We start from the raw sequence: 26643 nt of genomic DNA on the forward strand, positions 1-26643 counted from the left end.
AAGGTGTGTGTGGGAACACAGTTCAGAGATTAAGGTGTGTGTGGGAATACAGTTCAGGGATTAAGGTGTGTGCGTGGGAACACAGCTCGGGGATTAAGGTGTGTGTGGGAACACAGTTCAGGGATTAAGGTGTGTGTGCGAACACAGCTCGGGGAATTAAGGTGTGTGTGGGAACACAGCTCGGGGAATTAAGGTGTGTGTGGGAACACAGTTCGGGGATTAAGGTGTGTGTGGGAACACAGTTCAGGGATTAAGGTGTGTGTGGGAACACAGTTCCGGGATTAAGGTGTGTGTGGGAACACAGTTCAGGGATTAAGGTGTGTGTGGGAATACAGTTCAGGAGTAGTTTCAGTTTCAGTTTCAGTAGCTCAAGGAGGCGTCACTGCATTCGGACAAAACCCATATACGCTACACCACATCTGCCAAGCAGATGCCTGACCAGCAGCGTAACCCAACGCGCTTAGTCAGGCCTTGAGAAGAGAGAGAAAAAAAAGGGGGAATAAATAATAGATAAGCTTACATAAATAAATAATAATTATAATATAGAAAAAGGTAGTAGTAATAATAATAATTATTAAAAATAAATAAATAAATAAAAAAAAATTCAGGAGTGTTCAGGAGTAAAGAACACCAACGGGAACATATTTCAGGAGCAAAGGTGTGCGGGAACACAGTTCAGAATTAAAGGTGTGTCAGAACATGGTCAGGGTTGATGGATTCAGTTCAGTGGTTTGACTCTTTTGCTGCCATGGGCAACTTCAGTCAGCCAGACAGTTCACCTCCATAGGAGACTTTAGCCGACTGGACAGTTTACCGTCATTGGTGATTTCTGTCGACATCAAGGGGTGAAGTTAAAAGGACCATTTTTCACACAGTGACAAAGCTTGACAGCTGCAGCCAATAGGAAACATTATAATCAAATCACGTTGCTTACCATCCATCTGATCGCAAAAGAAATTTACTGACCTTCCCTCCATTGACTGAGTTTGATATCATAATTATTATTTATTTATTTATTTATGTAAGCTTATCTATTATTTATTCACCTTTTTTTTCTTCTTTTTTTTCTCAAGGCCTGACTAAGCGCGTTGGGTTACGCTGCTGGTCAGGCATCTGCTTGGCAGATGTGCTGTAGCGTATATGGATTTGTCCAAGCGCAGTGACGCCTCCTTGAGCTACTGAAACTGAAACTGAAACTGACTGAGTTTGAAGTGAACAAGTCCACTATGGTGTTCTTACACAAAGTGAATCATGCAACAGAGAGCGTCAGGTCTGAAATGACTGGCACTGGGGACTGTTTTTCACACAGAAACTTGGAGGTGAAAGGGTTTAAAGTCTCGTCATCACTGATGATATTAAATGATAGTTGACAGGTGTCAGTGTGCAGGGAAAGTCTGTGTACCTTCATCAGTTTTGCACCAGTTTATCTGGGAGAACAGACAAAATGGAAAAATAGGAAATAGTTGGATTTGCTTTTCCAAAAACTGTCGGGAGTATGGGGGGCAGGGGTGGGAGGGGGTGTGGGGGGGATGTTCATGGGAGCCTAGGAATTCTGCACCAAATGATGAGAACAGTTCAGTGTTTTGTTGAATGCAGAGTACATTGAGAGGCATTTATGCATGAATGTTATGTTGTTGTGTTTGTTGTTTTGCTGTAAAGCACAGGGAAAAGTGTTCTTGTTAGTGGTTACTGAAAACTGAAACGCAAGAAGGAAGAATACATTGATGACACAGGCAATGGGAAAGCAGGGGTTTTTGTGGGTTTTTTTTTAGTTCTGATCAGTGAAAACTGCTACAGTCTCTTCTTCATTCAGAGTCTTTGTTTTGTAGCTGTGTGTTTTCACACACACACACACACACACACACGCACACACACACATATTCACACACACACTCACACCACATACACACATTCACACACGCACACACACATTCACACACGCTCACACACATACACACACACACACACACACACACACACACACACTCACACACGCACACACGCATTCACACACACACTCACACACATACACACACACACACACACATTCACACGCACGCTCACACCACACACACACACACACATTCACACACACACTCACACCACACACACACATTCACACATACACACACACACACATTCACACACACACTCACACCACACACACACACACACACACACACACACACCACACACACACACCACGCACACACACACACACACACACACAACCACCTAAGCTCCTTACAAACCTTCATTTCCTGTGTGCAGGAGGAAGCGGAAGAGACTAACAGGTCCGCTGTAACCTTGAACTTGAGGAAAAGAAGAAAAGCCAAAACAGCCAGAAGATACAAGGAGAAAAGGTCTGGAAGACATTAGCTGTTCTGGAACATTGGTGGTGGGGTAGGTGTGTGAGGCGGGCAGGCGGGGGGGACAGAACTGCGGAGAAGGAAAGTGGTAAGGGAGACAAAGGTAACTCGAAGAGCAGTACGCAGCGGACGGAGTACTGGGATGGTTTTGACACTGAAAAGAATTCAATCAATCAATCAATCAATCAAAAACACTTTATTAATCCACATGGAAATTAAGTTGTGCAATCACAGGCTCATTGTAAACACTGGCATAAAATCATGCGCAACATAAGAAGAGATTAAAACTAGTCAAATAAGAATTCCTAATAGCTGACGATATACCTCTTGTGAGGTACTTTATGGACTGAATATTTTTGGGGGTTTTTTTGGGTTTTTTTAGTGTGATGGGGTATGTGTAAGTATCGACACTGTTAAAAGAATCAAACCATCAAGTGAGCAGGCAAGAAATTTTTTCTGCCTGTTTGTTGAATTTCGTTTTTGAAAAGCCCCAGAGACAGTTCCTTCGATGTGTGTGAATCTGAGGAGAGAATTTCTGGGGAGGAGAGATGGGGGTGTGTGTCTTAGATTTGATGTCGCTGACACACTCCGCCCACTGCAGTAGCAGAGATACTTGGAATCGGCGTCCATGCTGCTTGCAGTTGGTTACCAGTATGTTGAATGATTTCATTCCTCTGCGTTCAGCACTCTCTGTATCGGTGAAGTCACCCAAATTCACACCTTCTTCATTGGGGATTGTCAGAATAGTTTATGGAAGATAGTATTACCATAGAGCATTCTATCAAACTTTTCCATTTTTCTCAGAAGGCGCCGGAAATCACCAGTCACAACATGTATTGTAAACTGTCTTGTGGTTACAAAGCTTAAAATGCTTCTGCCTGCAGAGTTCTTATTTTGATAAATATTTTCAGATTTATGATGTCGCCAAGATTGGTTTTTGTGATAAAAAAAAAAAAAACAACAACCAAAAAACAAGCCAAGATTGCTTCAGCTCCTGGGTATTCAGACTCTGCCCCCACTATGGCTCATACCTGAGTTTGGTGAGGTGTGTGTTTTGTTGTATTTTGCTTCCTGAAATCAGTATGACAGCCAACATGGAAGGCTGAAAACGGCCACACTGGTAAAAAAAAAAAGATCTACCAGTGGACGTGAATGACTTTGGGAACTGCAGTCTGTGAATGCATAAAGTGTATGCACATCACTCCTCTTTTGCAACATCTCCACTGGCTCCCTGTCTCACACCAAATAAAGTACAAGATCAGCACTCTATGCTACAAATGTATTCACAAATCAGCCCTTTCCTATCTCTGTGGCTGCCTTCACCTCTACACTCCATCTCGCTCACTACGATCAGCTTCGGATTCACTCCATTTACGCATACCCAGATTCAAACTCTCAACTGTTGGCCGCCGTTCTTTCTCTGTCTCTGGACCTTGCAATTGGAATGAACTTCCTCTTTCGCTTCGTCAAGTCTCCACACTCAGCTCTTTCAAGTCTGGCCTTAAAACCCACCTCTTCCCAAAACAGCCTCCCTTCTCTGCCTCATCCTTGTCTTCAGTTTCTCCAGTTTTAGAGTTATGCATGCGTGAGAATGACTGGTGCGAAAGCGCTTAGATTTGTCTATGCACAAGGTTCAGCGCGATATAAGTACCATTGTTATTATAATTATTATTATGTGTGTGCATATGTGTGTGTGTGTGAGAGAGAGAGAGAGAGGATTTTACAGGTTGTTCACTGTGAAGGGAATTTGGGAAGGGGACAGTGACGGAATGCAGTGGGAAAGGGTTCACACACGTTTTTCATTTCAGGAAACTACTTTTTGATTCATGATAAATGCATTTCCATGCAAGAGGAAGGATAGGTATATACATCAGTAAGGCTAAGCATATAAATCAGTAAGGGTAGAATATAAATCAGTGAGGATAGACATATAAACCAAAGCCACTGAAGTTGCAAATATTAACTCTTTCTGTACTAAGGTACTCTATAGTGTACCTCCTGCACACAACGCTTTGTTACTGTGGTACGCTGTAGCATACCGCGAGTTGAAAAATTTGTAGTTCATTGGTTGACGGTTTTGTGCAAAACTAAACGGCATAGCTCTGTTCTACAGTCCCCCAAAAGTGTACCTGTACTTTAATTGTGGCTGAAAATGCGTTTGTTTGAGTACAATACATGCGAGCGTACAGTCACCCTTCTTGCTCTCTCACTTAACAAGATGGCGTCTCCATCAACTTCGGCAAGTACTGTGGCTCAAAGTCGAATGCGAACTGATTCTATAGTGGATATCCACTGTGCATACACATTTGCCAGTTCAATTGCTACAGTTAGGAAGTGTCTATGTTTACAAAAGACCACCTTTGTAAAATTTCTGTTATATGAGAAAAACTCACCCCCTTTATGTCAGTTGTGAAAAACAGATTTTTTTTTCTCCAAATATGATAAATCAGTCAATAATTAAGTGAGTGCTTTGAAACTTTGCAAAATGTTAGTCCATTCTGTTCTTTATATTATCACAAAATTTCACTGCTGTAAGTAATTGCATTCTTTTTTAGATGTTTTTCTTGTAACATAAACAGCCAGTACAGAGAGAAAATGAAGGAAGTCATCGGGCAGTATAGAATGAGTTAATCAAAGCCATTAAAGTTACAAATAACTGTAGTATGAACATTGAAAAGCCCGTCCAAGGAAGACTAAAAAAATATATTTTTCCAGTTTTTAAATGGTGGAAATGCCTCTGCAGGTGTATGAGCAAGCTCAGGCTTTAAGACACTGACTGTACTATTTTAAAGACTCTGATTATGAATTAATTTCTATGTTTTCATGTTTCCAGACAAGAATCTACATCATTCTACAGAGCTGAGAGTGATGCTGATGGAAACCAGGAGTCCTCTTCAGGAATTTCTATCTCAGGTTTGTCACAGATAAGTTGGAAGTATTCTACTGATGAAAGAGCGGTATTTTATTTCTGGTTTATCCCGGTGCCAGATCACATATTTTTGTCTTATGATGGCTTTCTGCCTTGCAGAATGCAAACATGGTTACGAACCCAGTTCAGGTTATTTGTTTATTCATTTGTTAAGTTCTGACAAAACATTTTACATAATTTATGATTGTTTATTCATTTGTAAGTTCTGACAAAACATTTACATAATTTATGATTGTTTCTTCATTTGTTAAGTTCTGACAAAACATTTACATAATTTATGGCATGAAAATTTTGGAATTATAGGAGAAAAGAAAAACGCAACAAAATTTTAGTAATTTTAGGTAGAAAATTTCCTAAAAACACCAACACAGTGAAGTACCTGACAGCAACATACAGGTCACTTCAGGACTGTTCTGTGGTAAAGTGCAGATGTATGGGGAACGTGCTTTCTCTTTCACTGAGCCTGTCTTCTTGAACAAACTCCCTTTTTAATTACACATACTTAACCGTGACCCTCTAGTGCAGACTCCGGCAGGTGTCTGACATTCCTGTCCTGTGCAAACTACTATCCGCCTATGTGGAGAAAACGAAAGTAGCTACAGCTGATAACCTCCTGGAAGTAGGTAACTTCCCCTTTGCCCCCCTGACTAGCGCCCTCTTTTTCCGGCAGCGGTTATGACTTCTGTTCCTGTGCTCTTCATACGGCTAAGTTTTTTTTCGTATTTTCTGTGTGTCTGTTGATTCTCTGGTGTTCTTGTTTTTTGTCAAATTATGTCTTCAACCAGGTCACATAATTATATGTTTAATTACACATACTTAACCGTGACCCAACTAGTGCAGACTCCGGCAGGGGTCTGACATTCCTGTCCTGTGCAAACTACTATCCGCCTATGCGGAGAAAACGAAAGCAACTACGGCCAATAACCTCCCGGAAGTGGGTGACCTCCCCTTTGTCCCACTGGCTAGCGCCCTCTTTTTCCTGCAGACATCATGACTCCTGTTCCTGTGCTCTTCATACGGCTAAGTTTTTTTTCGTATTTTCTGCCTGTCTGTCGATTCTCTGGCGTTCTTGTTTTTTGTCAAATTATGTCTTCAACCAGGTCACATAATCATATGGTTCGATTGGGAGATTGGGCTAAAATTAAGGCGCGATCACAATTGATTCGCGGACACTCTGGGCCCTCTACTTCTGGCCCTCTCAACAACGCCAACCCGCCGCCTCCTCCAGGCTTTCTCTTTCACTGGACCTGTCTTCTGGAACAAACTCCCTTTTTAATTACACATACTTAACCATGACCCAACTAGTGCAGACTCCGGCAGGGGTCTAACATTCCTGTCCTGTGCAAACTACTATCCGCCTATGCAGAGAAAATGAAAGTAGCTATGGCCAATAACCTCCCGGAAGTAGGTAACCTCCCTTTTGCCCCCCTGGCTAGCGCCCTCTTTTTCCGGCAGCCATCATGACTCCTGTTCCTGTGCTCTTCATACGGCTAAGTTTTTTTTCGTATTTTCTGCCTGTCTGTCGATTCTCTGGCGTTCTTGTTTTTTGTCAAATTATGTCTTCAACCAGGTCACATAATCATATGGTTCCATTGGGAGATCGGGCTAAGATTAAGGCGCGATCACAATTGATTCGCGGACACTCTGGGCCCTCTACTTCTGGCCCTCTCAACAACGCCAACCCACCACCTCCTCCAGGCTTTCTCTTTCACTGGACCTGTCTTCTGGAACAAACTCCCTTTTTAATACTACGGCCGATAACCTGGAAGTAGGTAACCTCCCCTTTGTCCCGCTGGCTAGCATCCTCTTTTTCCTGCAGACATCATGACTCCTGTTCCTGTACTGTTCATACAGCTAAGTTTTTTTTCATATTTTCTGCCTGTCTGTCGATTCTCTGGCGTTCTTGTTTTCTGTCAAATTATGTCTTCAACCAGGTCACATAATTATACAGCTCGATTGGGTGATCGCGCTAAAATTAAGGCGCGATTGCAATCGATTCGCTAACACTCTGGGCCCTTATTCTGTCCGGCACACTCAGTCTTTCTCCTCGTTGAAATCAGCTCTCAAAACTCACCTTTTGCACAGTTGTTATGATTAGTTTTTCCGCCCTGTGTGTCTGTCTGTGATTGTTGGTGGGTGGAAAGAGAAATGGGGCTGTGTCAGTATGAATGTTTGGTGGGTGCGTGTGTGTGTGTGTGTGTGTGTGTGTGTGTGTGTGTGTGACACCTGTTTATTTTATGATGCGCATAGTCAAATGAATGTTATGAAATGTATCTGCATCAATGTATGTATGTGTACTTGTGTTGGCGTTGTTGAGAGGGCCCAGAGTGTCAGTGAATCGATTGTGATCGCGCCTTAATTTTAGCGCGATCGTCCAATCGAGCTGTATAGTTATGTGACCTGATTGGAGACATAATTTGACAAAAAACAAGAATGCCAGAGAATCGACAAACAGACAGAAAATACAAAAAAAAAACAACTTAGCTGTATGAAGAGCACAGGAACAGGAGTCATGATGGCTGCCGTAAAAAGAGGGCACTGGTCAGGGGGGCAAAGGGGAGGTTACCTACTTCCGAGAGGTTATCGGCCATAGCTACTTTAGTTTTCTCCGCATAGGCGGATAGTAGTTTGCACAGGACAGGAATGTCAGACCCCTGCCGGAGTCTGCACTAGTGGGTCACAGTAAGTATGTTACTTAAACGTAATTTTAGATAGAAAATTTCCTTTTGTAAACGCTCTGGGCTCTCAGGCGATAGGGCTTCCAAATATTCATCATCATTATTATTATTATGTAGTGTTGTTGTCAGGGGGCGTGTGGTCGACAGCAGCAGTGAAGTGCCTGATAGCGACGTACAGGTCACTGAAGGCCAGGTTCCAGTGCCCGGCCATGATGAAAAGAGAGGCCTGGGAGCTGGTGGCCGTGGCCATGAGGAGGAAGGGCCACTCCGTCACTGGTCTGCAGTGCGACAGCAAAATGAGATACCTCAAGTTCAGGTGTGTATGTGTGTGTCACTGTGTGTGTGTGTGCGAGTGCGCGCGAGCGATAGCAAAATGAGATACCTCAAGTTCATGTGTGTGTGTGTGTGTGTGTTTGTGTCCATGTTTATCTCTGTATGTGTGTGTGTGTGTGATAACAAAATGAGATACCTCATGTTCAGGTTGATATCCTCATTATCTCTATGTTTATCTCCGTGTGAATGAGATTGGATGGAGGGTGTTCATGTGTCTGTGATGGCAACCAGTGGAGCTACTTGGTTTCAGGATTTGTTGTGTTTTTTAAGAAACGTGATGTTTAGCCATCTTGTTTTTTAACACTTCATTCAGTTTTGACTGAACAAATGATCAGCCTTTCATGTAGGTACATATGCTGCATTTTGTTAAAGGGGTGCTGCATTTTGTTAAAGGGGTGCTGCATTTTGTTAAAGGGGTTCTGCATTTTGTTAAAGGGGTTCTGCATTTTGTGGGTGCTGCATTTTGTGGGGCATTTTGTTAAAGGGGTGCTGCATTTTGTTAAAGGGGTGCTGCATTTTGTTAAAGGGGTTCTGCATTTTGTTAAAGGGGTGCTGCATTTTGTTAAAGGGGTTCTGCATTTTGTGGGTGCTGCATTTTGTGGGTGCTGCATTTTGTTAAAGGGGTTCTGCATTTTGTGGGTTCTGCATTTTGTTAAAGGGGTTCTGCATTTTGTTAAAGGGGTTCTGCATTTTGTTAAAGGGGTGCTGCATTTTGTGGGTTCTGCATTTTGTGGGTGCTGCATTTTGTGGGTGCTGCATTTTGTTAAAGGGGTTCTGCATTTTGTGGGTTCTGCATTTTGTTAAAGGGGTTCTGCATTTTGTGGGTTCTGCATTTTGTGGGTTCTGCATTTTGTTAAAGGGGTGCTGCATTTTGTTAAAGGGGTTCTGCATTTTGTGGGTGCTGCATTTTGTTAAAGGGGTTCTGCATTTTGTGGGTGCTGCATTTTGTGGGTTCTGCATTTTGTTAAAGGGGTTCTGCATTTTGTGGGTTCTGCATTTTGTTAAAGGGGTCAGGGTGTGGGGCTGTGTATTTTTGTAATGTCACCTTTTTCATAATCCCACAGAATTTTTACATCGGTTGCGTGATCTTTAAGAGATCTGTTGTCAGCTAATGTGTGTACGTGTAGATGGAGGGAGTGCTAGCTGCAGCAGACCCTTACCAGTACGTCTGTATGATCTGCCCACTGTGTGGTGTCTGGATTCAAACCCCAGATCAGGAGAACAGATGTATGACTCTCCGTGACACTTTGCTGTCAGGACTGTTAGCTCTGCGTGCACTTTAAGTCAAAATTATGTTCAGGGGTTTAGGAAAATAGAGGTGAACTGGTGAAATTAGGGAGTCTGCAGTACTAGGTATTTCATGAAATAAGATGAAAGAGCATGAATTCCAAAATTGTCGGTTGTGAGACGTTTGGATTGTAGATATTTGTACCAACAATGGAATGGTGATTCGTTTTAGCCTTTGCTTCATTGTCTGTGTCAGTGCGTCTGTCTGTGAGAATGACTGTGGATGCTATAGTAGCATGTAATTATATGTGTGTGCTTTTGCCTCTGTGTGTGTGTGTGTGTCTGTGTGTATGTGTGTGTGTGTGTGTGTGTTTAGACACAGAATGAGAGACATCAAGAGAAGGTTTGGAAGCAAACCGCTCCGATACTGGGAGTACATGGAAGACATGGATGACCTAGCAGTGGCGGAGAAACTCGGGGAACCCCCCGCGACCAGCCCCACCAAAAAAGGCGGCAACACTGAAGCGAGCAGTGATGCTGCTGATGATGACACTGAAGTGGATGGGGAGGAGGAGGAGGTAGAGGAGTCTGCAGGGGACGTCGGCCGAGATCCAAAGGTATGTTTGAAAAATACTTGCTTTCTTCTTCTTCTTCTTCTTCTTTGTTCGTGGGCTGCAACTCCCACATCCACTCGTATGTACACGAGTGGGCTTTTACGTGTATGACCGTTTTTACCCTGCCATGTAGGCAGCTATATTTCGCTTTTGGGGGTGTGCATGCTGGGTATGTACTTGTTTCCATAACCCACCGAACGCTGATATGGATTACAGGATCTTTAACGTGCGTATTTGATCTTTTGCTTGCGTATACACACGAAGGGGGTTCAGGCACTAGCAGGTCTGCACATATGTTGACCTGGGAGATCGGAAAAATCTCCACCCTTTACCCACCAGGCGCTGTCACCGAGATTCGAACCCGGGACCCTCAGATTGAAAGTCCAACGCTTTAACCATTCGGCTGTTGCTCCCGTCACTTGCTTTAAAATCCAGTTAAAACAAGAGACGCAAGTCCTTCAAGACTTAAGTGTGATAATCGCTTTATCCAGATAACCCCGCGAACCTGGTCATGTGGGGAAAAGGACACACATTTTGATGTGACCTGAACCTTTGTCCTCTAAATTTAGAACATGTTAACGTTCAGGCCAAAGTAAATCACAGTACATTTTTCAAAACACCATGTTGTGACCTTGACTTGACCTTTGACTGTCTGTTTATACAGATTTTGTTCTCATTATGACCAATCATTGTATCAAATTTCATGGAGATTATACACAAGACCTTCTCTCTCTTGTTCATAGAAACTTTTTCTATCAATATCATATGCAATTTCTTTACCATTAACCCTGATTTAAAATTTGTTAGGGATCATGCTGCACCTACAGCCAGTCACAGTTCCAAGTTTGGTTGAAAATGGAAGCAAGATATGGTTTTTGTCAAGCTTTTTTAAAAAAGATTTTTATTCTGTTTCACCAAATGGTGGCCTTGACCTTTGTCCTCTTGGTCTTAAGATCCCTGCTTTCCAGCAGTCAGTAGATTCCAGAAACCTTCCCCTGTCTAAAGCCACCAGTGGTTTTGTCAGTGATCCAAATGAAAACCAAGTAACGGTCCGGATATTTCTGTGACCTTTGATCTCATCGCCATATTTGTGCCGACGAGTTAACCTTGTCTGTGAGGCACCGTAGAGGTAAAAATCACAAAGAAAATTAACTCCCAATTTTGGAAGGGGAGAAAACTTTGAACATACTTCAGTTCATAGTCTGTTTTCAAGGTTTGTCTCTCCTTAACTGGGCAGGGAAAGCAGGTTTAATTACACATACTTAACCGTGACCCAACTAGTGCAGACTCCGGCTGTGGTCTGACATTCCTGTCCTGTGCAAACTACTATCCGCCTATGCGGAGAAAACGAAAGTACTACGGCCAATAACCTCCCGGAAGTAGGTAACCTCCCCTTTGTCCCCCTGGCTAACGCCCTCTTTTTCCGGCAGCCATCTCGACACCTGTTCCTATGCACTTCATACAGCTAAGTTTTTTTTCGCATCTATCTGTCTATCGATTCTTTGGCGTTTCTGTTTTGTGTCCAATTATGTCTTCAGACAGGTCGCAAAATTATGTGGCTCGATTGAGAGATCGGGCTAAAATTAAGGCACAATCGCAATCGATTCGCGATCACTTTGGGTCCTATAGGCGGATAGTAGTTAGCACAGGACAGGATTGTCAGACCCCTGCCGGAGTCTGCACTAGTTGGGTCACGATAAGTATGTTATTTAAACGTAATTTTAGATAGAAAATTTCCTTTAGTTAAGTGGTTGGGTCAAGGAAGGAGAGAGCAGAGATGAGTTTCTGAAACATGAGCACGCTTGTGGCGAGTGGTGAGGGTGAGGAGTACATGAGCAATGAAATGAATGTGAGGCGGGTAGTAGATTTAATCCTTACCTCGCGGCAGAGTTGCTCTGAAGGCTACCTAGCCTTGACTCGCGAGAACTTACCCACTTTTGCCGTGCGGTAGAAAAAAAAGACACACCTTCCTAGCATGTCTCACCTAATTAGTGTGTAGGAAACACGCTACAGCATTGGTCATAAAGACGACAAAGTAATAGAAACAAATGTTCATGACGTTCAGCAGTATTTGTATTTGTATTTCATTTTATCACAACAGATTTCTCTGTGTGAAATTCGGGCTGCTCTCCCCAGGGAGAGCGTGTCGCTACACTACAGCGCCACCCACTTTTTTTGTATTTTTTCTTGCTAGCAGTTTTATTTGTTATTCCTATTGAAGCGGATTTTTCTACAGAATTTTGCCAGGAACAACTCTTTTGTTGCCGTGGGTTCTTTTACGTGTGCTAAGTGCATGCTGCACACGGGACCTCGGTTTATCGTCTCATCCGAATGACTAGCGTCCAGACCACCACTCAAGGTCTAGTGGAGGGGGAGAAAATATCAGTGGCTGAACCGTGATCCGAACCAGTTGCGCTTATATTCTCTCGCTTCCTAGGCGGACGCGTTACCTGTAGGCCATCACTCCACATGGGGTGAGGGGGTGTGGATCATTTATGGTAAGTTTGATCACTGCAGGAGGAAGGACGCAGTGGGACGGAGGAATGGGTGACCATGACGACCAGGGGCTGTGCTGTCCGCCAGCCCTCCCCAGCACCAGGTGGAAGCAGAGCGTTGGAGGAGATGAGGTGAGTAAAACAGGAACCGCACACGTCATGGTTGGATAGTCATTGAGAAGGCACACCCCCCCCCCACCCCCCCCCCCCAAAAAAAAAAAAATGTTTTACAGGCTCTAACGCAAAGAAAAGAATTGTTTTACAGGCTCTAACGCTAGGAAAGAATTGTTTTACAGGCTCTAACGCAAAGAAAAGAATTGTTTTACAGGCTCTAACGCTAGGAAAGAATTGTTTTACAGGCTCTAACGCAAAGAAAAGAATTGTTTTACAGGCTCTAAGGCTAGGAAAGAATGTTGGGTTTGTGTCTGAAATTCTAGTTTCCAGGCTCAATCGCAAAGAATGTTGAGTCTGTTGTCAGAAATTCTTGTTTTCAAGCTACAGGGCAAGGAAAGAATGTCGAGTCTGTGCCAGAAATTCATGTTTTCAGGCTTAAACACAAAGAAAGAATGTAGAGTCTGTGCCAGAAATTCTTGTTTTCAGGCTTAAACACAAAGAAAGAATGTTGAGTCTGTGCCAGAAATTCTTGTTTCCAGGCTTAAACACAAAGAAAGAATGTAGAGTCTGTTGTCCGAAATTCTTGTTTTCAGGCTTAAACACAAAGAAAGAATGTAGAATCTATTGTCTGAAATTCTTGTTTTCAGGCTCAAACACAAAGAAAGAATGTTGAGTCTGTGCCAGAAATTCTTACCAGTTATCAACTCATTCTACTCTTGAAAGCAGAGTCTGGCTGCTTATATGGAAGGCTTTAAACAGTCATACATGTGCAAGTCCAATCATAGATCTATCTAAGCGAAGGTTAGAGTTGCAGCCCATGGACACAGAAAAAAAGAAACCAGCGCAATCCCACCCTCGCTGTTGACTGTGTCTCTGAGATGGAGTTGTCAGCTGGTGAAAAATCACTGGAATGAATGAACTGAGCAAGAGAATTAGTTCATTCCTGTATTGACAGAATCTGATGAATGAATTGAGCAAGAGAATTAGTTCATTCCTGTATTGACAGAATCTGATGAATGAATTGAGCAAGAGAATTAGTTCATTCCTGTATTGACAGAATCTGTTTCAAGATGGAAATTTGTACAAGCCAAAGTTTACTGTACTGCTTGTAATCTGTATGTGTCATACACTTCAGGCTGGATTTTACTCGCTGAGATGACAAAATTATTCTGATTCTGATTGTACTGCTTGTAATCTGTATGTATCACACACTTCATGCTTGATTTCACTGGCTGAGATGATGAAATTATTCTGATTCTGATTGTACTGCTTGTAATCTGTATGAATCACATACTTCATGTTTGATTTCACTCACTGAGATGATGAAATTATTCTGATTCTGATTGTCCTGCTTGTAATCTGTATGAGTCGCATACTTCATGCTTGATTTCACTCGCTGAGATGATGAAATTATTCTGATTCTGATTGTACTGCTTGTAATCTGTATGAATCACACACTTCATGTTTGATTTCACTCACTGAGATGATAGAATTATTCTGATTCTGATTTTAGTGCTTGTAATCTGTATGAATCACACACTTCATGTTTGATTTCACTCACTGAGATGATAGAATTATTCTGATTCTGATTTTAGTGCTTGTAATCTGTATGTATCACACACTTCATGTTTGATTTCACTCGCTGAGATGATGAAATTATTCTGATTATGATTTTAGTGCTTGTAATCTGTATGAATCACACACTTCATGCTTGATTTCACTCGCTGAGATGATGAAATTATTCTGATTCTGATTGTACTGCTTGTAATCTGTATGTATCACACACTTCATGCTTGATTTCACTCGCTGAGATGATGAAATTATTCTGATTCTGATTTTAGTGCTTGTAATCTGTATGTATCACACACTTCACACTTGATTTCACTCGCTGAGATGATAAAATTATTCTGATTCTGATTGTACTGCTTGTAATCTGTATGTATCACACACTTCATGCTTGATTTCACTGGCTGAGATGATGAAATTATTCTGATTCTGATTGCTATGTGGCCTGACTGGGCCAGCAGAGGGCAAGGGCCCGTGTCAGAGATGAACGGCGCTGCAAATGAACGTCCGGAATCTTCTGCTGGAGATCTGTCTTCAGGTTTGTGAGTGATGGTTTGCAGTGTGTGTGGTGTTTTCTGCATTTTACAACATGTCGTTACTGTGCAGTGTGTGTGGTGTTTTCTGCATTTTACAACATGTCGTTACTGTGCAGTGTGTGTGGTGTTTTCTGCATTTTACAACATGTCGTTACTGTGCAGTGTGTGTGGTGTTTTCTGCATTTTACAACATGTCGTTACTGTGCAGTGTGTGTGGTGTTTTCTGCATTTTACAACATGTCGTTACTGTGCAGTGTGTGTGGTGTTTTCTGCATTTTACAACGTGTCGTTACTGTGCAGTGTGTGTGGTGTTTTCTGCATTTTACAACATGTCGTTACTGTGCAGTGTGTGTGGTGTTTTCTGCATTTTACAACGTGTCGTTACTGTGCAGTGTGTGTGGTGTTTTCTGCATTTTACAACATGTCGTTACTGTGCAGTGTGTGTGGTGTTTTCTGCATTTTACAACGTGTCGTTACTGTGCAGTGTGTGTGGTGTTTTCTGCATTTTACAACATGTCGTTACTGTGCAGTGTGTGTGGTGTTTTCTGCATTTTACAACGTGTCGTTACTGTGCAGTGTGTGTGGTGTTTTCTGCATTTTACAACGTGTCGTTACTGTGCAGTGTGTGTGGTGTTTTCTGCATTTTACAACGTGTCGTTACTGTGCAGTGTGTGTGGTGTTTTCTGCATTTTACAACATGTCGTTACTGTGCAGTGTGTGTGGTGTTTTCTGCATTTTACAACATGTCGTTACTGTGCAGTGTGTGTGGTGTTTTCTGCATTTTACAACGTGTCGTTACTGTGCAGTGTGTGTGGTGTTTTCTGCATTTTACAACATGTCGTTACTGTGCAGTGTGTGTGGTGTTTTCTGCATTTTACAACATGTCGTTACTGTGCAGTGTGTGTGGTGTTTTCTGCATTTTACAACATGTCGTTACTGTGCAGTGTGTGTGGTGTTTTCTGCATTTTACAACGTGTCGTTACTGTGCAGTGTGTGTGGTGTTTTCTGCATTTTACAACGTGTCGTTACTGTGCAGTGTGTGTGGTGTTTTCTGCATTTTACAACGTGTCGTTACTGTGCAGTGTGTGTGGTGTTTTCTGCATTTTACAACGTGTCGTTACTGTGCAGTGTGTGTGGTGTTTTCTGCATTTTACAACATGTCGTTACTGTGCAGTGTGTGTGGTGTTTTCTGCATTTTACGTGTCGTTACTGTGCAGTGTGTGTGGTGTTTTCTGCATTTTACAACATGTCGTTACTGTACACAGATCACATTTTCTAGTTCCCTTCATTATTTTTTTTCTTTTTTTTTTTTTCTTTTTCAATGTCTAAATGTTTCATGACCTCCCTGAATCACAGATGTCTGTTCTGTTCGGGGAAACACTTCTTTTTTTTTCTCTCTTTTTTTTTAATAGTACAGATGCACTTTCATGAGCAAGGAACGCAGAAGTTCAGGTGTACTGTTGTCTTTTGAGGGGATTCTATTAAAAGAACAGATGTGCAGTTGCTTTCACATTATCTGTCTGAAGTGCGGTTGCACTATTGTTTATAGATCTATAGTCACTCTGAATTACTTTAGTTTAGTTGTTTTCCAGGCAGACTTTCTGAAATGTAGGTGACCTTGTATGAAGTATACTGTTGTGCTTAGAGTGACTTACTCTCTGAAGTGCAGATGTACTGATGTTTATTGTGGCACATGCTTTCCGAAACAGCAGACATTCTGCTGTGCTCAGGGGTGGGGTGATGGGGTAGGGGAGTGCATTCTTCCCACAGTACAGATGTACTGTTGTTGACAGGCAGGGATGGAGGGGGTAGGGGAGTGCATTCTCTCCAAAGTACAGATGCACTGTTGTAGACAGGCAGGGATGGAGGGGGTAGGGGAGTGCATTCTGTCCAAAGTACAGATGTACTGTTGTTGACAGGCAGGGATGGAGGGGGTAGGGGAGTGCATTCTGTCCAAAGTACAGATGTACTGTTGTTGACAGGCAGGGATGGAGGGGGTAGGGGAGTGCATTCTGTCCAAAGTACGGATGTACTGTTGTTGACAGGTGGGGATGGAGAGGGTAGGGGGTGCATTCTGTCCAAAGTACAGATGTACTGTTGTTGACAGGCGGGAATGGAGGGGGTTAGTAAGTGCATTCTGTCCAAAGTACAGATGTACTGTTGTTGACAGGCAGGGATGGAGGGGGTAGGGGAGTGCATTCTGTCCAAAATACAGACGTACTGACATTGTCAGAAGGCACACTCTTTCTAAAGTCCCAGCGTACTGCATGTGTGTTTCCTCAGGACGAGAGTGGTGGTCGTCAGGGTCGGTGAAGTGCCTGGTCAGGACGTGCAGAGGGCTGCAGGGAAAAGGGGGCGGGGGCAGCGTGAAGAAGAAGAGGAGGAGGAAGGAGTGGAGGCTGGTGGCCACAGCCATGAGGAGGAAGGGCTGCTCCGTCACAGGGGCCATGTGCCAGGAGAAGATGAGACGCTTGGGCGTCAGGTGTGTGTGTGTGTGTGTGTGGCGCTGTGTGTTTGTGCGTTGGGGGGGTGGGTGTTTGTGTGTTCTACTGCTCCTTCTCTGTGATGGAGAAAAATAATATAAAGTTCCATTTTGGTGATGAAGGTAACGAAAAGGCCTGTTGTTGTGCGTGTCAAGACGCCCAGCTGCCAGTACAGAGAGTCCGTGAGGGTGTGGGTTCGAATCCCGCTCTCGCCCTTTCTCCCCAAGTCTGACTGGAAAATCAAACTGACGTCTAGTCTTTCAGATAAGATTAAAAAAAAAAAAACGAGGTCCCGTGTGCAGCATGCTCTTTGTGTTCTGAAAAAGAACCCATGGCAACAAGAGTGTTGTCCTCTGGCATTATTATGTAAAAATGAAATCCACTCTGATGGGTGCACAAATATATAAGCATGCACTCAAGGCCTGACAAGCATGTTGGGTTAAGCTGCTGTCAGGCATCTGCCTAGCTGATGTGGTGTAGCGCATATGGATTTGTCCGAACCTGTGTGTGTGTTTGTGTGCATGGGAGCATGTGTGTGTGAGTTCTGAGTATAGATGTCTGTATGTATGTGTGTGAGTGAATGTATGTGTGTGTGTGTGTACATGCAGTTTTGCATGTGTGTGTGTGTGTGTAGACAGTGACAGACAGCGGACCTGACAAGGAAAGCAGGGAAGAAAGGAGAGCGGGAAAGAGGGTGCTGGGTGATTCAGTACAACAAAGCACATTACAGAGCTCTGTGTGTGTGTGTGTGTGTGTGTGTGTGTGTGTATGCATGGGGGCATTTGTGTGTGTAGACACAGACAGACCAGAAACCAGACACGGAAACCAGGGAAGAATGGAGAGAGGGACAGTAATTAATGGTAACACATGAAACACAGTACAGTACAGTACAGTACAGTATGTATGTATGTGTGTGTAGACATGAAGAAAGAACCACACAAAGAGACCAGGTGAGAATGGAGAGAGGGACAGTGATTACTGGGAACACAGGAAACACAGTACAGTACAGTACAGTACAGTATGTATGTGTGTGTGGACATGAAGAAAGAACCACACAAAGAGACCAGGTGAGAAAGGAGAGACGGACAGTGATTACTGGGAACACCAACTGGAGAAATTTGGTCAGGTGCATTATCACAACATAGACAAGTAAACAACATGGGGACCATAACTGTAAAAGTCAACAGCAGCTTTTACGAATATTACGAAGATACAAATGTAAAAAAATATCTTATACACCGTTTCATACATACACCCACACACTGCAGGTAATAACTAGTATTCTCAGGTGTATGTGTGTGTAGACATGAAGAAAGAACCACACAGAGACCAGGTGAGAAAGGAGAGAGGGACAGTGATTACTGGGAACACAGGAAACATAGTACAGTACAGTATGTATGTATGTGTGTGTAGACATGAAGAAAGAACCACACAAAGAGACCAGGTGAGAATGGAGAGAGGGACAGTGATTACTGGGAACACAGGAAACACAGTACAGTACAGTACAGTACAGTATGTATGTGTGTGTGGACATGAAGAAAGAACCACACAAAGAGACCAGGGAAGAAAGGAAAGAGAGACAGTAATTACTGGGAACACACGAAACACAGTACAGTACAGTACAGTACAGTACAGCATGTATGTGTGTGTGTGTAGACATGAACAAAGGACCACACAAAGAGACCAGGTACGAAAACCGAGAGAGGGCCAATAGGTAAACAGAGCTAAGCGCAGTACAGAATGTATGTGTGGTGTGTGTGTGTAGACACAGACAGACCAAGGACCAGACACGGAACCCTGTGAAGAAACGAGAGAGGGACAGTGGTTACTGGGAACACACGCAGGACGTGGACAGCCTGACCATGAAGGAAGAAGAAACAGTGGAACCTGTCGCACTCATCAAAGTCAACACCACCGACATGAGCAGCGATGTTGCTGACGACAACGATGATGATGATGATGATGATGATGTTGAATTGGCCAGGCAGGAACTTGAGGAAGAGAGTGATGAGGTACAGGTGCTGATGTTTTTTGTTTTTTTGTTGTTGTTTTTTTTTTCTGTCCCATCATCTGCACCGTTTTCAGTGGCATTACTCCCACGCCGCTCATTTAGATTCCCCCATACACGGCCACACCCGGGTTCGTCCGTCGTAGTTCCAGCGTCGGCAGTCCACAGGGAACCATCAGGTCACCAGGAGGTCACACACCAGAGGAGACCCTGCATTGCTGCTGAGTCACTTTTGGTGGTGTTCAGCATCGTCTGTTCTGATTTAACGTACTTGGGACACCGCCTACTAAGCCCCCTACTGATGACAATAGTAGCTTAGTTGCAGAAATAGACCGAGTGAGTGTGACCGCCAGAGTGGAAACCAGCACCGCTTCCCTCCAAAGCCAGTCGCCCATGAATCTGCCGACACTGAAGACATTGACAGGACTCACCCCAAGCACGGAAGTGGAGGGGTATTGAAACTGAGGTTACTAGGAGAGCAGGGCATGAAAGGCCACAGAATTTGGGACTTTAAAAAATGATGGAGGAGGAGGATGACAATGATTTTGATGACAATGCTGCTGTAGTCCTGTTAGGTTTGGGACGATGTGACAAGGCTGATTTACAGGTACTCATTTTTTTTAAAGCACTTTGAGCTTTCTTCTGTTTGTAAAAATGTTTTTTAAAAAAATATATAGGTATAAAAATGAATTACTATTAATGTTATATAAGATGGATGTACAGAAATGTAGTAATAAAAACAACAATAAAAACTGGAATGATGTATGCATGGAATGTGTTGCATGCGCACATGCTTACATGTATACACACACACACACACACACACACACACACACACACACACTGACTTGGACGCTTACGCCTTACTGTTATTGTTGTTGTAGTTGAAACACATCATGTTGTGTTTGCAAGGGCTGACTGAAATGTGATTGGATCTCATGCATACTGCAACTGTATCCATTTTCAGCCACAGTGAACACGCCGAGGTAATATCCGGCCTGCTGGAGTGAATGTAAGAGGGTTAAAACATGACTGTTAACCCTTTGAGCCCTGACCACCGCTTTACCGGTGGTGGGGAGGGGTGGCATAATGCCTGGCCACTGGTTGAGTGGGCGTAAACACTTGTGTCGTGTTTTGCTATTGGTTGACTCATATTGAAGAGCCAGTCAGAAAAATCGTAATATTCGGACGCCAGCGAACGCAGTACCAACATTGCCGCGCCCCCTCACTGTTTTGTGCATGTGCTTTGGATAAAAAAGATCAGTTTCTACCATGAAGCGTGCAGAGTCTCAACCTGACACGATCAACTGATTCTGCATGCACAGATTCATTTTTAACATCACTATCTGTAGCAAAATTATCTGATTCAAATTCCACCTCACTATCAGAATAATCATTGTCATACTCTGCTTCCGAAAAATCATCAAGCATATCAATTACTTGCTGCGTTGTGTACAGTTGTTTTGTCGCACGTTTTGTCCGTGATTTCTGCCCTGACAGGCCAGGTTGAGACTCTGCATGCTTCAAGTGTTTATGCACCGCTCAACCGGTGGCTAGGCATTATGTCATTTTTCTCTACCACCAGTAAAGCGGTGGTCAGGACTCAAAGGGTTAAGAAGTTCACCAGCTCTACTAATAGAAGCAGAGTCCAGTGTTGTATCGCATGTTCACCATGGTTTTTGAAGCCAGTAGAGCTGACTGATCATTTGAGCAGCATTTAACTTTCCACTGCTGAGCTTTACCGATAACTATGTCTCTTGTTTGCAGGGCGGAACTCCAAAGAAACCAAGCCCCATCTTCAAACAGTTCTCTCCGATCAACCCAGCCAGAGGCAGCAGCAGACAGGAAGAGACAGGGTATAGAAGGCATGAGTGACGGGCGCCATAGCCGAATGGTTAAAGCATTGGACTGTCAATCTGAGGGTCCCGGGTTCGAATCACGGTGACGGCGCCTGGTGGGTAAAGGGTGGAGATTTTTATGATCTCCCAGGTCAACATATGTGCAGACCTGCCAGTGCCTGAACCCCCTTCATGTGTATACACAAGCATAAGATCAAATACGCACGTTAAAGATCCTGTAATCCATGTCAGCGTTTGGTGGGTTATGGAAACAAGAACACACCCAGCATGCACACTCCCGAAAGCGGAGTATGGCTGCCTACATGGCGGGGTAAAAACGGTCATACACGTAAAAAGCCCACTCGCATATATACAAGTGAACGTGGGAGTTGAAGCCCATGAACGCTGAAGAAGAAGGCATGAGTGGTCCTTGAATTCTGTACAAAAAAACAACACAACAAAAGGTGGCGTTGATTGCCAAGGAGCATCTTCTTCATTCATGGGCTGCAACTCCCAAGTTCACACATATACATGAGTGGGGTTTCACTTGTGTGACAGTTTTTACCCTTACCCCACCCCCCCCCCCCCCCCCCCCCCAACCACCCCCCACCCCAGCCATAATAATAATGGATACTTATATAGCACACTATCCAGAAATCTGCTCTAGGTGCTTTACAGAAACGCTTTTGTTGACATAAAACATTATATCTATGTTACCTACACCAAAATGTGACTACACACACACACACACACCATGTAGGCAACCATACTCTGTTTTGGGGTGTAGGGGGTGCATGCTGGGATAGTTTCTTTTTCCATAATCCACTGAACACTGATACGGATTACAGGATTTTTAACACGTGTATTTGCCCCTTCCGGCAAGCCTACACACATGAAGTGTGTTCAGGCTCTAGCTGGTCTACACATTTGTTGATCTGGGAGATTGGAAAACTCTCCACCCTTTGCACACAAGGTTCCCTGACCAGGATTCAAACGCCAAACCCTCAGATTCAAAGTGCAACACTTTTTCCACTTGGCTGTTGTGCCCATCACCAAGGAGATTGATTTTGAGATGCAGAACGCACCATTTGCACGCAAGCACGCTTTTCAACAACGCTGTGCGTTCGCAAGAACACACCTCTTGCACGCAAGCTTGCTTGTGAGTATGCTTGAGTGCAAGTGGTGCGTTCTTACCAGTCCACAGTATTATCGATATATATCTGTAAATGGATGAGCATTGTAGAACTTTGTTGCATTTTTTTTTTTTTTTTTTTTTTTTTTTTGTTCACATGCATTCTTATGTTTCTTATGTTGCATCTTGTGTAGTTTTGTTGTTGTTGAAAAATCAGTTAAAACAAAAAAACATATGACCTTTGTTATTATGTTCAAAATGGTTGTGTCTCCAGCAAAGAATCAGCACCCGTCACCAAGGTTGAAAGCATGCTGATTGACAGCCTGGAGTCTCGTGCCACTGTGTCTTCTTCGTTCCCAGGTTTGTCATCACTACTTTGAGCTTTTTTGAAAGTTTTCTTATTTAACTTGAACCCCTCTCCTTCTCATTCTGAGTCTAGGATATAAGGACATGAGGCATTTTTATGTAATTAAGTGATGGGTTAGGAAGTATAGTTAGGTACATACTTAATAATCACATACTTTACCGTGACCCACCAGTGCTGACTCCAGTAGGGGTCTGATTCCTGTCCTGTGCAAACTGCTACCTGCCTTTGTGGAGAAAACGAAAGTAGCTACGGCTGATACCCGCCCCCTCCCCCCCCCTTTTGGTTTCTCTCCAGCAATAAGACCTTGAAGTTCTACATTGTTTAACTGTAGGATCCCATGGGAACTGTCTGACAGTAAGATCCAGTTGATCCTGTAAAAGCAGAAGGATCCTGTTTGTCAAGAGGATCTTGTAGATCCTGTGTAGCAATAGGATACCATAGATGCTGCCTCCCAGTAGAAACCTCAACATTCTTACATCACGATTCTGTAGATCCTGTCCACAGTTGTCGATTTTTTTTTTCATTGCTAGGGTCTAGTGGAATGGGAGTAAACACTGGCACGTGTGGAGATCGAACCGGTGTGCTCAGATTCTCTCGCTTCCTAGGCAGACGCATTACCTCTAGGCAAACACTCCACTCTCAGTCAGAATGGTCATGTGCGCAATAGCCGAGTGGTTAAAGTGTTCGACTTTCAATCTGAGGGTCCCAGGTTCGAATCTCGGTAATGGCACCTGGTGGGTAAAGAGTGGAGATTTTTCCAGTTTCCCCAGGTCAACTTAATGTGCAGGCCTGTTAGTGCCTGAACCCCCTTCATGTGTGTACGCAAGCAGAAGATCAGATACACACTTTAAAGATCCTGTAATCCGTGTCAGCCTTCAGTGGGTTATGGAAACAAAGAACATACCCAGCATGCGCACCCACAAAAACGGAGTATGGCTGCCTTCATAGTGGGGTAAAAACGGCCATGCACGTAAAAGCCCACTCGTGTGCATACGAGCAACGTGGGAGTTGCAGCCCACGAACAAAGAAGAAGGTCAAGGCAAGGCAAGGAGTTTATTTCATGTGTCCCCTCGGGGGCATTGAAACATTATATACATTCATCTTTTACACATATCCTGCAAATAAAGAGTGATGTCAAAAACTGGAAATAGGCTCATTTATTCAGTCACTCGATAAACGCACTAACAAGTGATATTTCACTCATAATACAAACAAACAAAAAATGTTCCTGTCAATAGACAAAATATCAATGAAAAGAACTGCGTATAAAGAAATAAAAGGATTTAAGTTTTAACAGTATTCTTTTTTTCTTTTTCTTTTTTTTTTTTCCAGAAAACAGTAAGTAGAAATTGATGGAATTTGGGCAGATTCTATAATATCTAAATAAACATTTTTGCCTGATGCTTTCTCCTTCTGCAACTCCCACATTCACTCGTATGTACACAAGTGGGCTTTTACGTGTATGACTGTTTTTACCCCGCCATGTAGGCATCCATACTCTGTTTTCGCATGTGCCTGATGCTTTCAAAAACGGGTGATGACCCTGTTGTTTTCAGGCGCACAGTGGTCGTCGTCAGCGGTGAGGTGTCTGATCGCCACGTACAGAGCTCTGCAGAGCAAGTTCCTGTGCGAGGACATCATGAAGAAGGATGCTTGGGAAATGGTGGCCTTGGCCATGAAGAGCAAAGGTCATCGAGTCACGGGGTCACAGTGTGACGACAAGATGAGGAACCTCAAGTTCAGGTTGGTGTGTAGCTCGTGATTTCAGACGTATTGTTCAAACTGGGGCTCTTTTGTTAAGTTTTGTTGATTAGATTTCATTTTTTGTGTGTTAGCGCTTGACTCTTAACCCTCTACCCCAGGTCGCTCAGCACTAATCACCCATGAAATCCAATGCCAAGGGGAATAACTCTTGCGATTTTTTATAGTGGGTAATTATAAACATTGATTAAAAATATAATTACCTTCTTTTGTTGCACATATTTATTTTTCCTGCATCCTACACATAATAAAGTTGCAAAAGAATTTTTGTTTCCAGGCTCATGTTGCTTTGTATTTACACACATAAAATGAAAGTGTCAAATTTGATGGTCAGCTTTGAAAAAAATTCTTTTAATTACAGTATGATTTTCATTGAAATAAGTTTATCTGGTCAGCAGTGTCTTCTAACACGTTCTTTTTATTCTTTTTCTTACTCGACTTGAATTGCAACAATGGACATGCTGGTTTTTATGTTCTTTTCATTTTGAGAGATGATGTGTTTTCCTGTGATGGTGGGGAGAAAACAGCAAACAAACAAAAACAAAGAACAAACCTACCTCACATGTAATTTCTCCATAATGGAAAGAAAAATATAATCCATTGAACTAGCAAAATCGGGAAGATCGTGCAGAATGCCAATAAGTATCAGTGCAATCAACGACTGACAGTATCGATTTTGACGATTTCAGAGGTCCAGTGATTGACTCATGATATTCGGAGCAATCGATTCACGATTTCGGAGGTCCAGCAATTGATTCACGATTTCAGAGGTCCGGCGATCGATTCATGATATTCGGAGGTCTGGCAATCGATTCACGATTTCGGAGGTCCAGCAGTTGATTCACGATTTCAGAGGTCCGGCGATCGATTCATGATATTCAGAGGTCTGGCAATTGATTCACGATTTCGGAAGTCCGGCGATCGATTCACACTCAAGTACCGACTACACTCTCAATATCGGTAAAACTCAGTCAGAGGATGTCTAGGTCACTCAGTACGGTCGACTTTTACAAAATTCTCACACAGAAATCATCTTCAGAATAGTCGTTTGGATTACGCTACTACTCTCGACAGTCATCAAACTCATCTTGCAACTTTGAAACTTCAAAACTTTGGCAAAACTTATACAAATCAGTAATATATTCCATTGAACTAGCACAATCAGGAAGATCATGCAGAACGCCAATAAATATCAGTGAAATCAAGACAGTATCGATTTCGGAGGTCCGGCATTTGATTCATGATTTCAGAGGTCCAGCCATCGATTCACATTCAAGTGACCAATTTCACTCTCATTGTCAGCAAAACTCGGTCTGTCGATATTTAGGTCACTCAGTTTGATCGATTTTTTACAAGATTCTCATGCAAAAATTATTAAAACTGTTCAAAATCATCTTCAGAATCGTCGTACAGATTAGGCTAAAGCTCTCCAAATGACTAGACCTTTGATTTCCCAGTCAAACTGGGAAAAAGTGGAGTGATGGCCTAGAGGAAACGCGTCCGCCTAGGAAGCGAGAGAATCTGAGCGCGCTGGTTCGAATCACGGCTCAGCCGCCGATATTTCCTCTCCCTCCACTAGGCCTTGAGTGGTAGTGTGGACACTAGTCATTCGGATGAGACGATAAACCGAGGTCCCGTATGCAGCATGCACTTAGCGCACGTAAAAGAACCCACGGCAAGAAAAGGGTTGTTCCTGGCAAAATTCTGTAGAAAAATCCACTCTGATAAGAAAAACAAACAAAACTGCACGCAGGAAAAAATACCAAAAAAATGGGTGGCGCTGTAGTGTAGCGACGCGCTCTCCCTGGGGAGAGCAGCTCAAATTTCACACAGAGGAATCTGTTGTGATAAAAAGAAATACAAATACAAATGCAAACTTTGGAGAAAGGGTGATTGCGGGAATCAAACCCAGACCTTCAGGAACACTGTATTGGCAGATAGGCATCTTCACTATATATCACTTACATATTTCAGTGTTCATTTTTCAGTCGTTATAGAAAACATTTGTTAAAAACGTATCACAACGGAAACTTGAACGCTTTGAAGTTCTCGCAATTGTTTATGACAAAGAATAAGTCATCTTTGTTGACACTGTCTAATTTTTTAAACGTTACTATTCTACTCAGCTAAATTTCTATACACTCTGGGTTAGGTATTGTTGGAGCAGTTTGTGTTATTTGAAATAAGATGCTT

At 43.1% G+C, this 26643-nt stretch overlaps 1 protein-coding gene across 2 annotated transcripts in view; it reads left to right on the plus strand.

Annotated features, from left to right (window-relative positions):
- The window catches only part of LOC143275613 (uncharacterized), a 67484-nt gene that overhangs the window by 23502 nt on the left and 17339 nt on the right, over positions 1-26643 (plus strand). Inside the window, exons 14-24 of one of the 2 annotated variants that reach the window (XM_076579852.1) lie at positions 2272-2363; positions 5203-5282; positions 8106-8292; positions 9913-10153; positions 12668-12777; positions 14784-14863; positions 17145-17343; positions 19110-19356; positions 21120-21208; positions 22597-22682; positions 24246-24432. In XM_076579852.1, coding sequence (XP_076435967.1) covers positions 2272-2363; positions 5203-5282; positions 8106-8292; positions 9913-10153; positions 12668-12777; positions 14784-14863; positions 17145-17343; positions 19110-19356; positions 21120-21208; positions 22597-22682; positions 24246-24432 — 1598 coding nt within the window. The remainder of the gene's footprint in view (positions 1-2271; positions 2364-5202; positions 5283-8105; positions 8293-9912; positions 10154-12667; positions 12778-14783; positions 14864-17144; positions 17344-19109; positions 19357-21119; positions 21209-22596; positions 22683-24245; positions 24433-26643) is intronic. The other variant, XM_076579853.1, reaches the window with a different exon arrangement.

This window comes from Babylonia areolata, chromosome 30, assembly GCF_041734735.1.
Source record: "Babylonia areolata isolate BAREFJ2019XMU chromosome 30, ASM4173473v1, whole genome shotgun sequence".
Lineage (NCBI taxonomy): Eukaryota > Metazoa > Mollusca > Gastropoda > Neogastropoda > Buccinidae > Babylonia > Babylonia areolata.